The 15,377-nt window shown below is 42.1% G+C and overlaps 2 protein-coding genes across 2 annotated transcripts in view; both read right to left on the reverse strand.

The window, feature by feature from the left end:
- rrn3 (RRN3 homolog, RNA polymerase I transcription factor) overlaps positions 1–5,291 on the reverse strand; it is a 19,617-nt gene extending 14,326 nt beyond the window's left edge. Inside the window, exons 1-5 of the mRNA XM_079281073.1 lie at positions 5,100–5,291; positions 4,867–4,923; positions 4,704–4,793; positions 4,438–4,567; positions 4,174–4,233 (exon numbers count right to left, since the gene is read on the reverse strand). Coding sequence (XP_079137199.1) covers positions 4,174–4,233; positions 4,438–4,567; positions 4,704–4,793; positions 4,867–4,923; positions 5,100–5,195 — 433 coding nt within the window. The 5' untranslated portion in view covers positions 5,196–5,291. The remainder of the gene's footprint in view (positions 1–4,173; positions 4,234–4,437; positions 4,568–4,703; positions 4,794–4,866; positions 4,924–5,099) is intronic.
- An 8,259-nt stretch (positions 5,292–13,550) lies between these two features.
- On the reverse strand, positions 13,551–15,176 carry LOC306787490 (transmembrane protein 238). Its single transcript, XM_079282633.1, has 2 exons — positions 14,580–15,176; positions 13,551–13,664 (listed from the first exon to the last, which is right to left on the reverse strand). Exon 1 carries the CDS (start codon positions 15,115–15,117, stop codon positions 14,593–14,595), a length of 525 nt encoding a protein of 174 aa, XP_079138759.1. The 5' UTR covers positions 15,118–15,176; the 3' UTR covers positions 13,551–13,664; positions 14,580–14,592.
- Positions 15,177–15,377: the final 201 nt, after the last annotated feature.

The following is a 15,377-nucleotide window of genomic DNA, read 5'->3' on the forward strand; positions in this document are numbered from 1 at the left end:
AACATCATGACAACAGCCTTAGAGACTTTGAGGAGATAGAACATCATGACAACAGCCTTAGAGACTTTGAGGAGATAGAACATCATGACAACAGCCTTCAGAGACTTTGAGGAGATAGAACATCATGACAACAGCCTTAGAGACTTTGAGGAGATAGAACATCATGACAACATCCTTAGAGACTTTGAGGAGATAGAACATCATGACAACAGCCTTAGAGACTTTGAGGAGATAGAACATCATGACAACAGCCTTAGAGACTTTGAGGAGATAGAACATCATGACAACATCCTTAGAGACTTTGAGGAGATAGAACATCATGACAACAGCCTTCAGAGACTTTGAGGAGATAGAACATCATGACAACAGCCTTAGAGACTTTGAGGAGATAGAACATCATGACAACAGCCTTCAGAGACTTTGAGGAGATAGAACATCATGACAACAGCCTTAGAGACTTTGAGGAGATAGAACATCATGACAACAGCCTTCAGAGACTTTGAGGAGATAGAACATCATGACAACAGCCTTAGAGACTTTGAGGAGATAGAACATCATGACAACATCCTTAGAGACTTTGAGGAGATAGAACATCATGACAACAGCCTTAGAGACTTTGAGGAGATAGAACATCATGACAACAGCCTTAGAGACTTTGAGGAGATAGAACATCATGACAACATCCTTAGAGACTTTGAGGAGATAGAACATCATGACAACAGCCTTCAGAGACTTTGAGGAGATAGAACATCATGACAACAGCCTTAGAGACTTTGAGGAGATAGAACATCATGACAACAGCCTTCAGAGACTTTGAGGAGATAGAACATCATGACAACAGCCTTAGAGACTTTGAGGAGATAGAACATCATGACAACAGCCTTCAGAGACTTTGAGGAGATAGAACATCATGACAACAGCCTTAGAGACTTTGAGGAGATAGAACATCATGACAACATCCTTAGAGACTTTGAGGAGATAGAACATCATGACAACAGCCTTAGAGACTTTGAGGAGATAGAACATCATGACAACAGCCTTAGAGACTTTGAGGAGATAGAACATCATGACAACAGCCTTAGAGACTTTGAGGAGATAGAACATCATGACAACAGCCTTAGAGACTTTGAGGAGATAGAACATCATGACAACAGCCTTAGAGACTTTGAGGAGATAGAACATCATGACAACAGCCTTAGAGACTTTGAGGAGATAGAACATCATGACAACAGCCTTAGAGACTTTGAGGAGATAGAACATCATGACAACAGCCTTAGAGACTTTGAGGAGATAGAACATCATGACAACAGCCTTAGAGACTTTGAGGAGATAGAACATCATGACAACAGCCTTAGAGACTTTGAGGAAATAGAACATCATGACAACAGCCTTAGAGACTTTGAGGAGATAGAACATCATGACAACAGCCTTAGAGACTTTGAGGAGATAGAACATCATGACAACAGCCTTAGAGACTTTGAGGAGATAGAACATCATGACAACATCCTTAGAGACTTTGAGGAGATAGAACATCATGACAACAGCCTTAGAGACTTTGAGGAGATAGAACATCATGACAACAGCCTTAGAGACTTTGAGGAGATAGAACATCATGACAACAGCCTTAGAGACTTTGAGGAGATAGAACATCATGACAACAGCCTTAGAGACTTTGAGGAGATAGAACATCATGACAACAGCCTTAGAGACTTTGAGGAGATAGAACATCATGACAACAGCCTTCAGAGACTTTGAGGAGATAGAACATCATGACAACAGCCTTAGAGACTTTGAGGAGATAGAACATCATGACAACATCCTTAGAGACTTTGAGGAGATAGAACATCATGACAACAGCCTTAGAGACTTTGAGGAGATAGAACATCATGACAACAGCCTTAGAGACTTTGAGGAGATAGAACATCATGACAACAGCCTTAGAGACTTTGAGGAGATAGAACATCATGACAACAGCCTTAGAGACTTTGAGGAGATAGAACATCATGACAACAGCCTTCAGAGACTTTGAGGAGATAGAACATCATGACAACAGCCTTAGAGACTTTGAGGAGATAGAACATCATGACAACAGCCTTAGAGACTTTGAGGAGATAGAACATCATGACAACATCCTTAGAGACTTTGAGGAGATAGAACATCATGACAACAGCCTTAGAGACTTTGAGGAGATAGAACATCATGACAACAGCCTTCAGAGACTTTGAGGAGATAGAACATCATGACAACAGCCTTAGAGACTTTGAGGAGATAGAACATCATGACAACAGCCTTCAGAGACTTTGAGGAGATAGAACATCATGACAACAGCCTTAGAGACTTTGAGGAGATAGAACATCATGACAACAGCCTTAGAGACTTTGAGGAGATAGAACATCATGACAACATCCTTAGAGACTTTGAGGAGATAGAACATCATGACAACAGCCTTAGAGACTTTGAGGAGATAGAACATCATGACAACAGCCTTAGAGACTTTGAGGAGATAGAACATCATGACAACAGCCTTAGAGACTTTGAGGAGATAGAACATCATGACAACAGCCTTAGAGACTTTGAGGAGATAGAACATCATGACAACAGCCTTAGAGACTTTGAGGAGATAGAACATCATGACAACAGCCTTAGAGACTTTGAGGAGATAGAACATCATGACAACAGCCTTAGAGACTTTGAGGAGATAGAACATCATGACAACAGCCTTAGAGACTTTGAGGAGATAGAACATCATGACAACAGCCTTAGAGACTTTGAGGAGATAGAACATCATGACAACAGCCTTAGAGACTTTGAGGAGATAGAACATCATGACAACATCCTTAGAGACTTTGAGGAGATAGAACATCATGACAACAGCCTTAGAGACTTTGAGGAGATAGAACATCATGACAACATCCTTAGAGACTTTGAGGAGATAGAACATCATGACAACAGCCTTCAGAGACTTTGAGGAGATAGAACATCATGACAACAGCCTTAGAGACTTTGAGGAGATAGAACATCATGACAACAGCCTTCAGAGACTTTGAGGAGATAGAACATCATGACAACAGCCTTAGAGACTTTGAGGAGATAGAACATCATGACAACAGCCTTCAGAGACTTTGAGGAGATAGAACATCATGACAACAGCCTTAGAGACTTTGAGGAGATAGAACATCATGACAACATCCTTAGAGACTTTGAGGAGATAGAACATCATGACAACCGCCTTAGAGACTTTGAGGAGATAGAACATCATGACAACAGCCTTCAGAGACTTTGAGGAGAAGGATGGAAGCCGGAGTCTCATTCATACTTCTCACGGTCTTAATGCTGCTTCACACCTTACCGCTGTGGTTCCGTTCAAACTAACTCAGGTCTGTTTGCCGGTTAGTCTGGTTCATTTGGGCTGCTGTGAAAACTGTCAATCCAACCTGGATGCTAACCAGAACTGAACCTAGACCAGTGGAAGAGGCGGGACTCGGGCCACCTCCTCGGGGCAAACCAACCAACCACCGGATGGTTGTGAGAGCACACATGGGATTCCAGCTGATGTTGACAGCTAAACTACTGTTAAATCCATCTGCTGATCGTGAAATCTGCTCAGGAGATCTAATAATTGATTTTCATAAGGCCATGTACATGAACTATGTTCACACTTCAAAAGATGTTAATAAGTGCTTTGCTTGTATGCCTTAAGTTTAAGTAAAAAGTGTGTGACAGCGATCCCTCAGTATTATGCACTGAATCATGAGAGTAAGACGCCTCGTGCACATGTCCGTGCGCTCCCTGACATTTGAACCGGTCATCTGGGAGCCTTTGTCCAGTCTCATTCTCTACCTGTTAGTCAGCACTTATAACACTAATAATCAGTTATTTCTTCTTAAATATTCACATCAGAAGCATTAAAGTCTTTCCCCACGTGGGTCCTGATGATTCAAACTGTCCAATCAGTGAGTTACCGGTCAGCCTGTAGAACTTCATGTTGACTCCTCTTCAGTGTGAACTGGACCACAACTAAAATGGATCTTTTTGTGCCATTGATCCAGACCAAATGAACCCAACTACAGGTGAGAAAGCAGCCCAACACTCCCCAAGCTGCAGCAAGTAGTAAAACACCAAGGACACACCTGGTCAGGTGTAAAATCCTGAAATAAGATGGAGGACACTTACTTTCATCTTCATCATCTGAATCGGAGATATCAACCCCTCCCTCACAGATAGTCACTCTCTCTGGAAACAGAAACACACAATATTACTCCACCGGTCACTGATGGTGAGATACCGTAAACATATTCCATGGCCTCTCTTTGCCTTAACATTTAAACTGAAAACATACAAGGATGACAGTCAGGCAACATGAGATAGTTAAGAGCTTGGATTCTGTATTTATTGTAGACACTTTGGATTATTTTACCACCAGTCAGGGGAACCTACTGGGAGTGAAGTGGGAGACCACCATCTTGAGGCAGGCACACAGGTAGACAGTCTGTGCCGAGACCAGGTTACTGAGGAAGGCCATGTACTCCTCCACCACAGCCTGGCTCCGCCCCACCCACGGAAGCCTCTGGAAAACACACACACACAAGAGTTCCAGCCATTATTCAGTCAACTAATCCCTTCAGCTCTGAAGGTGGTCTGTCCACGACGAAGACGAGGAGCTACAACGAGCACTCTTCATGCTGTTGTCTTTGCACACTCACCAGGATGGTATAGATGAGCTGCTCGTGGTCCTTGGTGAGCTGGGTCACACAACTCCGAAATTCTTGAAGCCAGTTGATGATCTGGGCATCCTGTCAGAGGAGAGTTCATTCAGGAACACACCCACTACACAGATCCCAGGTCCCCTGAAACACTTTACTCCACCTTTATATCGGGATCAGCCAGCTGGTGTTTCAGCAGCTCATAGTCGCTGGAGTCTCCCTTCAAACGAGAGAAACAGCCAATCACAGACTGAAAGCTGCCAGTCTACAGGTCACGCGGTCCTTGTTAATATAATGTTCTTATTCATCATCAACATCTCCCAGAGACGTCCATGTTCACATGGCTGACATAAACACAGTCCCAGCTCTGTTTGATAGCATGACGTCACCACTCACCCGCTTATGTTTAGCTAACGTTTCCACTACAGTGCCTCCAAATCTGACCGTCTTCACAGGAGGAGAGTTCAAAAAGTCGCGACCGTCCACCTCCATTCTCCACCGTGTACCGGCTCAGGACGCGAGTAACGGTGTCGGTAGAGTTATGACAGCGTGTTGAAAACGACTGCTCGACGAAACCCTGCGTGTATTAGCGCATGCGTTCACTAGAGGAAGAGAACCACTTGTTTACGGAAGTGAATACAGGACTCCGGTGTCGCATTCAAAGTCTTCCCATAAGCTCGACTCCAGGTAAAAGGTTTGCTTTTTTGTGTGTATATTTTGCGGGGGGGGGGGGGGGGGGGGAATAGCCACATGCCAGGGTTTGTGTAAAAGGAGACAATAAATCAATAAATACATGTTAATCGTTATTATCATGTACAATTCATAGAACCATGTTATATAAAAGATGTAATCAAAACATAATGTTAACCTTGAACTCTTTTGACTACAGTTCTGCAGACATAATAAAACCAAACAGCACATATTGAATTAACAAATGAAATATTAAATAATCAAATGAATGCTGTAATAAAACAATATGGAGAAATCTACCAACAATAATATAATGACGACAGCTCTAAAATGAGTGTATGGATACTTAATCTTCAAATACACTTATTTGTTGAAGTTGTTTACAAAGTAGTTTGAAACAGATTCCCTCTTTGTGTAAAAGCAGTGAAGTCAATGGAAAGCTGCCATATTGCTACAGGATCATGTTTCAAACGAACCCTCAGAGATTGCAAATGAAGTGGTGACATTTTCTAAATGAGGGATCTCGTTTTCCTGCTCAAGGTTGATGGACTACATAAAATACATATCAGGGTAATAACCTTTTCTTCACTAGGTTCTCAATGTGCACTCTAAAAGATAGCCATACTCATCCACCCAGATACTCGGTACTTGGAGGGTGATACTCTTTCAATTAGGTCTCTTCCTAAAACATGGACGCCAGCGTTATCTAAGGGCTGATAGCCAAACCTGGAAAAGATAATGAATTTGGTTTTCTGAGCATTAAGAAGCAGCTTTAGACCAAACTATGAGGCCTGCAGCTGTTGAAAGGCAGCTGGACTGTGCAGAAGGAGCGTCTCTATTCCAAATGGAAACAAATGAGTTTTTGAAATATGACCAAACATCCTCAACAATGTTTCTTGTTCCTTGCATCCCTTTCTTCAAAAAGCATTTGTCACAAGTCAGCCAACGTGGTTGTGTTGGTCACTCTGGCACGAACAGCTGATCCCACAGTGGACTGCTGGCAGGCCATTCCATCCTCTCCACTCCCACATCCTGGAGGTCGTCTCTGATAAACCGCTCTGTTGGCATTGGCAGAGAAGACGTGGCAAATTGTTCATGTGCGCAACCATACTCAGCTCTGCTGCTCATCCCACAAATGCACGTACCTTACAAATGTGGCACCACTTAAAAGGGAAATAAACAGTCTTTCCAACGGTATAAGATTCATTAGAAATAATCTACCAAACACAAAGTTCCTTACTTTCTGTGCTATGGTCACTGAGGCTTTGGCAAAAAACTGTAGATGTGTACTTGGTTGGCCTATTGGTGAGAATAATATCAATTTGTGTTCCATTTTCCAATGACTTTGTGTTGAAAGAGAATACTTCACACGTGAAATTGCAAGAGGCCAAGATGTTATCTACTTTTGAAGTCTGTCACTGGTATCATGAGGCTTCGTTTAGAAGGTATATTGTACAAGTGAAAGTGAAAGGAGAGACATCAAACGTTCCTGCTTTGTCCGAGCAGGATCCAGAGAGGTGTAGGGAAGCAGCTGTTGGACCACGATGGCATCAGCTTCTCCCTGTGCAGGTGAATTTGGTTTTGGGGGTCATTCCAGGGTTTTGACTTCAAAATATGCAATTATACATCTTGTTGGACCATTACCATTACTGTAGGAGCCATGAGTTATGTGTGTGTATTATGTTTATATTGGGAGCCTACATCAAGTTGAGCACGCGTGTAAATTGTATACGGGGCACAGGTGCATCAGTCAGGGATGATGGGTGACGGGGAGATCACACGGTTTTTACCGCTCACAAGTCACACCGGAGAGACACCAGGAAGAGAAGTCAGTCATCATATCATCACGTGGAAACCAAAATTATAATTGAACGGGAATCTCACCCAGAAGTGAAAGAGCATGGAATCTCTTTATGAGGAACATGATCTCCTCCCGCACCCAGCCGAGTGGCTAGTTGCTGGAATTAGTCACTGTAATTACTACAGATAACACCCGAAACTAAAAGACAAAACTTGCTGTCGTTAAATAATTACTTAATTGTTTACACACCACGGCCTTCGTCTGAACATTCGATTTTTCTGGCATTGTTTGCCCTGTAAAATCAAATGATGTAAATGAAATGAGCAGATTCATTATTTATTGTTCACACATAAATCACAGCACTCTTATCTCTCCCTGCTCCGTGCTCTCCACTTTGTTTAGATCTCCATATTTGTGAGCGCTGAGCCGTCATGAATCACCCGGAGGACCTGATATGAAGGAGGCAGAAAAGAGTTCACACGTAGGCTCACTTTGGTTTCAGCTCAGCACTAGCTCGGCATCTGAGCCTCCCGCATCCCAGGTCACGAAACTCGATTGTGAAATCACTTTCCCATTCCTCATACAACAAATTCAGACTATTGGCACCAGCCTCCGACCATGTCGACCGCGGTCCCACAGCTTTCAGCAACCATCTTCAACCAACCCCGACCATATCATTAAGGTTCTCTGGCCGCTGGTCTTCCCCCACATACCTCACATCCATCCATTCCACTCCACATCATCAGAGCTTCTGAAGAGACAGCCCCCCACTCAAGAGTCTCCACTCACCTGCCACCAGACATCAACGGTCCATCATGGCTCTCCTCCATCCATCATTCCAGGACCCTCTTTACTCTCCTTGTTCCTTTCATTCCTTACCCTACATCCCTTCATCCCACGACCCTCATCCCTTCATCCCTTACACTACATGACTACCTGACCTTGATGAGAGAGTGCAGTCGCTTTGCTGCTTGCTCTTGCCTCTTGTCAAAATAGTTGAGATCCCAGGGAAGCTGCTTTAAATGAGGGAATACATGTTCGGTATGTAAATTAGGCTAAAGGGACATAGAGCGTATAATTATAGTTTAACGGATGAAATCTAATAATCATTTTAAAGCAAGCGTGTATTACATAACAAATGTAAAGTGATTTTAACAAATGTAAACCTGATAACAATAATAATATGTGTATCTGAGTATAGTGCAGTCTGAGTGTAGAAAGTACGGAGAAAGAGGAAGTAAGCAGCGTGTTTGCTTCAAGGGATGGGGAAATAACGGTGGTTGAAAAGAAAAGACACAAAGCACAATAATGATGAAGGATGAGATCAATAATCATTTCATAAGCAAATGGGTACTAAGTAAACTGATTATAACAACTGTAACTGATTATAACAACTGTAACTGTGATTATGATAACTAATCTGTGTTAGAAATGTGTGAGTGTAGGAAAAGGGGAAGTGCAACAGATGTTGAACACCCAGACACGCGCAGAGCTTGATTGAGTAAGCGCCCAGACAGGGAAGTTGGGGTGATTTCGTCATGCACACACACACAAAATGTAGGTACTTTTCGAAGTACCTACATCAGATCAGAGATGTATTTTACTTTTCTTTTGCCTTATGTTTTGATGCTTTTAATGGTTTTATGTGCGATACAAATAAACTTGCCTTGCCTTGCCTTGCCTTACATCCCTTCATCCCACGACCCTCATCCCTTCATGCCACGACCCTCATCCCTTCATCCCTTACACTACATCCCTTCATGCCAGAGGTTAATATAATCTGGCGGGTTACTTGATGCAGGTGTTGCTGAGGAGACAGGAGCAACCTGTTTTTGGCCGTGTGATGATAAATGAAGATGAATGTTCTGATTTCTTTCATCTGTGGTTTAGAAAATGTACTTAAAACAGAGAAAGTGGCTGTGATCTGTTCATGTTGAAAATGCTGCGATTGTGAGAAATAAGTTGCATTTATGTTTGAAAATGGACTTTTCACCATTTATTGCACGCGTTTAAACAAGCAATCAGCCACCGTCGTGGTCTTTTTTTGATAGGCAGCGGGGTCACTACACGATGTAAAGTATGTGCCAATATGTAGCAGAGTACACTGTTGTTCATTTTGAGTTTACCACTCGGAGTCACCAAAGTGAGATTTTCAACCCCTTTGAGCTCAATCAAACACAGAACAGCTGATGCGGGTGTCTGAAATATATTGTCTACTGGATTTGTTCAATTATAAGATGGTAAAATAAAATAAAAACGATACTTGTCAAAACTTAATATTTGTCAATATAAATATAATATAGATAATATTCTGGATTTTTTAATCTGTTCTGCTGAAGGGGAGGGAATCAGATCAACAACCAACCATACTACTGATAACATATATATGTATCACATATCATATCATACATATATATATATATATATAACATATATACATGTATTTTGGTGGGTTTTCTGACATTGGAGGAAATAAATATTGTACATATCACACATGTTGGGTTTTAAGGATGATCTCGATCATTTCTGGGCTAAATGTGACTTCTTTTAGCCCAAAAAATAAATAAACCATACAAAGAAAGAACAGTTTACCATTTCCCCTCTGAATAATAGGAAGCACACAATGGAAGATAAAACTGAAAATAAATAAAAATGCCCCCGCCCCCCAAAAAACTGTTCACAATCAACTCAATGACAAATAGAAATGTAACAATTATAAACTAGCCACTAAATAAATACATAAGAAACAGTGCCATCATTACTGAACAGGTATTACCGTACCATATATAAAACATCTGTAATAAAACTAATGAACTTAAGGATCAAGTAAAGAATTCCCTTAACAATTTCTTTCAATTTCCTTAAAGCCAAAGGGTTTATGATACGTTTAAGCAAGAAGTAGAATATCTTTAAAACAACAATGACAATAAGAATGTATGTTTTTAAGAACATCTACTTGTATCAAGTGGAAACCATCTGAGCGTGTCAACCATTGTGCAATGACAAGTAAAGAACAGTAAAAGAACAGTCTCATACTAGTCTACAGACTTTTATTCATGACATTGAGAGGAAAAAATATATTTCAGCATCGTCCAGTATTTAAGATGACGTGATATCTTAGCAATGTCTGGAGTGATTCAGAGAACAGCAAAGTTAACAGTCTGTATAATATGAAAGAAATTCAGTCAAACCCAACTTTGATTCTTTTTTAAATAAAATGTCTGGTGAGATGTGAAATCATTGATTTATCTCTCAAGTATCACGGTGGCTCATGACCTCAGTATTTATAATCCCATCGTAATATGATGATATATGGTCATCATAGGGTTTGAGTCAGGAGGAGGAGTGCATCAGAGTTCTGTCCTAAAGGGTTCAGCGTGCTGTGAAACTACCTCCACTCATCTCTGCTCCTTATAGCTCCGCTGTTGTTCCTTTTTGTCACACTGATGGAGCATTATGCTTTCTTAGAATTGTGTTTCCATGTAATGCAATGCTATTTTGATGGGTTAACTAAAGTAAGGAACTGCATACTCTCCCCCTCTTTGGAACTAATGATCCACAGTAAGTTGTCACAGGACATTTATTTGTTCCCCTTCTTTTCTGTGTAGTTGTAGAAACCGTAGTATTGAAGTAGAGCACAGCTGCAGGAAGAGGAAACCGCAGTACAATAAAACCAGCAGTTCCAAAGGTTAGACACTGAGGCCTGTTATCAGTGGGAACGAGGAAGTCTGCTGCCAGCTACACACAGCTAGTTAACCACCTGCACCCATTTCATTGATTGATGACATCACATATTCATATTCAGCTTTCCCTGCGTAACATGTCAGCTGCTGCAACAACTTAAAGTGGCCAGAAGGATCACAACGTCCCACCGAACCAGAATCAGCGGGTCAGAACAGTCTGCTCGGTGTGGAAGGACCTCCTCGTGAGACCTCCCTCCGGCTCTAGGTCGGCTTCGAAAGGCCGTCATGACATCACCATCCATATCATTACAATCAATGTGTTTATGAATGAATTGTTTCGAAGAACACAAGGCATCGCACCGAAGCATTTAACTTTAAACTGCAGCCTTCAACCTTTCCTTCATGACCTCCCCGAGGTCCCCCCACCATAGTCTCACAGAGTCCTGTGGGCAACACGGGTGTAGCCGGTTATCATTTTAGCAGAGCAGTGTCACATTTCATTCATAGCTAGGCCACTAAATGAAGCGCAGTAAAAGTTATTTTGGTGGCATTTACTTTGATTTGGGCCCCCACAGCCTTAAAACATAAGCCCTGGCCTATGACTATGACTGATATTGGATGGAGAGCTGACGCCCGTGGGATTACTCAAACCTTCAAGAACTGATTTTAGATCACTTGAGACAAAAAGTTGTGAAGACAACATTAACATATTATCACATTTTACGTTGATTTGGCAAACTTGTTAGCAAACCGTTACATATTTACACAAACAATGTTGTTATTTGGAGTTGTGTTTGTGTCAGCTGATGAACGTAACTTTTAGCTCCTGGGGGAGGTCTCTCTTCAGCTGTTACATGCTCCTTCCTTGAGATGCTGTTCACCAGCTCGCTCACTGTCTAAGTGGACTCTACTTGTTTCTCTCTTTTCTAGTCTTCCGACCACTCAAAGCTCTTTAACACTACATGTCATCATTCACCCATTCACATCCATTCATAACTGATGGCAGGGGCTACCATGTAAGGCACCACCTGTCCATCAGATCTAACATTCATAACCATTCATACACCGTTGGCACAACTACGGGAGTCATTTGGGGTGGTGAGCCACAGACCCCTGTTGATGTGTCAACAGACAGATTTGTGTCAAAACTGAATTACTTGTTCAATAAGTATATGCTTTGTTCAGGAAGGAGCGAGATGGGACTCCATAGTAGCAAACGTTCTGAAGGTTAAATGTCGATTGTTATTGTATAATTCACACTCTGAGTGAATCCAGATCTTGTCTTTCCACTGGAGGAATCAAATCCAACTGATGTAAGATATTGCTGGATAATGACACTTATGTAGTGTTGTGGTACTCATGGAGTACTGCACCAGAGATCGGATGGTTTAACTCATGGTGCAGTGGTGCATTGTTAGCTCTTTATAAGAACACATTAGATATATATATATATACAAAATCATAACAAGACAGTTTAGTCACACAAAGCACTCAACACTACACACAGATACATTTAGTCAAATGTGAAGTGAAAATTGTGGTGGAAATGTATCATATGGTTCATTTAGTTATAACTTGTCTCACTTAAACCTGCATATACCAGCCGAACCCTGTTCCCACGAAAAGGCTGGGAACCCGGCCTTGGTGGGTGAAGCGGCCGACTGTGAGGGGGAGGGTGAAGGGAGAAGGGAGAGGATAAGGGAAGAGGATAAGATAACGCACATATATATACTCTGCTTTGTCTTTTTATTGTTGTTAGATCTCCGAACCATCCGTGGGGAAAGAGCTCTATCCATTCAGCTGAATTATTATTGAAGTGTCTGTTCATTAAATATGTTTTTAGTACTTTAAGAAGTTCCATCGTGATTATTTCTCACAGAGAGGTTAAAGAGATTTTTTTTCCACCACAAAAATCTCTGTCTTTTGATCTCACGGACTGAATGGATGCTGATTAAAACATAACATTTATTAGGAAAATACATTGAAATAAAGCTGTACTCAGCAACACATTATCTAAATATCATCGTAGATTTTCTTTTTTGACAAATGTTTTTTATCGTCTTTTCCACAATACACAAACATATTATACCCCACAAATAGAATGCTCCCACATTCCCTAATGTGACCAGTGAGAGAAACGGGGAAGGGAAACACAAAAAAAAAGGAAACCGGTAGACTACAGGGTTACAACTAAATCTCCCCCCTCCAGAAACTCCATAAATGAGCCCCAAATCTTTGCAAAGATGTTATATTTCCCTTTTACTGCATATGTAAGTTTCTCTAGGGCGACTGTATTAGTCCTTCTATCCAATCTCGTTTGCTCGGCCTGTGAACAGATTTCCAAGCCATTGCAATTTTATGTTTAGCTTCAAGCAGACAAAATATGACCGTCTTCTTTTTGCTGTTAAGTGTAGTTTACTGGGAAACACCCAAAAAAGACAGAGTTGTGGACATAATGGAAGTTGTTCGTTGATACAAATAGATACAGTTGTAATAATCTCTTTCCAGAAATCCTGAATGAGGGTGCATTCCCAAAGGCAATGAGACAAGCTACCTTTATGTAGACCACATTTAGCACAAGCTTGAAGAGAAGCTTGAACCTTGAGTTTATTGTTTGGACTTGACTCTGTAGACATATGTCCTGCCACTCTTCTACAGTGATTTCTTCATTTAGCTCTGAACACCATGCATCACCTATTATGAATCATTTCTCATTGAACACCAGCAGCAGAAGAGTTGAGCATGAAGTGGAGGCAGCTGAAGACGGTGTAGGGCAGCCTCTCTTGTCTGTGGGTCGAGAACAGAGGACACGCATTAGTGTGTGTGCACAGACACAGTGGACATGAGGCGTGTTGGGATCAGACAGCCGGCTATTGTTTAAACTAAAGGCTGGTTAATCATTTATCCAGTGATAAGATTCATAACTGCTGCAACACAAGTCGTCCTTTCAGTTCTGCATTTAAACTGCATCAAAGAAAGAAAATGTTTTTATACACAAATACATCTGAACATTCACTTCCATTGATATAAAAGTAATAACAACAATAAAAGCTTTTGTTGGATCAAATTTAGCTTCATTTCTATAACATTGTGCCATGAGTTGCCAATGTAAAAATATTTATTATATATAAAAAATGATCAAAGTGAACTGTTAGAAGAGGACATTGTAATGTTACTGGGAATTTGGGTTTGAATGACCTGAAGATTTACAGAAAATATAATTGCACAGTTCAAATACATAAAAACGAAACAAAAGGTTAAACAATGAGAATATAAAATGTGCATTTTTGTGGCAAGTAAAGTTTTCTTTGTTGGAGAATTTGACCGCAGTACTTTTTAAATCCTGGCTGTTGTTGCATGTGCTGACCTTGGAAGTTGAGTGACCAAACGTTGAAATATATCTAAAGATGAGAATTCTTTGTTGTTATCTGACCGCTTCCAAAAATCACCGTTTTAGTGGTACATTTTTGTGAGTTTCTAGTTCTTTAATGTCATAAACAGTTCGAGTTACAGTGACGCAGGTCATTCTTAGTGTTCTCTATTTCCAAAGTCTAATTGGAATTTAAGACATAAAATGGTGCTGCAGTAAAATATAGGAATAAAATAGAATAGAGTTCTGTAATAATGTATGTACACACACACACACACACACACAGAAGTAACTACGTATACGTTACTGGTGGTTTCGTGTGAAGGCCTCACCTGTCGGCCTACACTATGTAGGTGAGGTCTCTGTTGTTGTGTGCGGCATTTCTACGTCACAGCTTGCCACTGATGAGACAGTACTGCGCGGGGTATCCTCCTGTGGGGTCATCGTTGCCATGGCAACGGCCACCTGCTCCACCACCGGCGGCCCCCCGCCTGACCTCTGCGTGCGGTCCGCGCGGGAGCCAGACGGCGCTCCGTTCCTCCGGAGCGAGGTCCTGATGCCGCTGGACACGCGGCTGGAGAGGCGCCTCACCGCGCCACCGATGCCGCTCAAAGGGCCCTTGTCCTTCTTCAGTAACCCGACATCATCCTCAAGCTCCGCCGGGGGAACCTCAATGTTCCCTGAGTACCAGAACACCCACCAGATGAGGCTCATGAAGATCACGATGGCTCCCGCGTAGATGAGCAGGTCATAGAAGAACACGTTCACGAACACCCCGATGAGAAGCACGAGCAGTCCCACGATGTCAAAGGCTACCGCGAGCCAGAAACAGCACACACAGCGACCCAGACCCCGGTAGACCGGCTCCATGTCAGCACACAGTAGGCTGACGGGACGCTCCGACAGTTAGCGCTTTTCTCCCGGAGCCTTTGTGCCCTGGCATTGAGTTTCCGAGCGCTGTAAGGTGAGTCAGGTGAGGCGCTCAGCCTCGCTCAGCACAGGTAGTGTGCCGCGCACTCACAGAGGAGGCGTGGTGCCGAGGGGGGAGGGGCTCAACCCCTACCTGGCCGGTTTGTGATTCAGCAGCAATTTGAACAGGTGAGAGTAGCCGAGAATGTGTGCTTGTTCAG

This window comes from Melanostigma gelatinosum (assembly GCF_949748355.1).
Source record: "Melanostigma gelatinosum genome assembly, chromosome: 13".
Taxonomy (NCBI): Eukaryota; Metazoa; Chordata; class Actinopteri; order Perciformes; family Zoarcidae; genus Melanostigma; species Melanostigma gelatinosum.

Coding starts and splice junctions, on each gene's coding strand:
- LOC306787490 (XM_079282633.1), bottom strand. CDS start 15,117: ATGGAGCCGGTCTACCGGGGTCTGGGTCGCTGTGTGTGCTGTTTCTGG.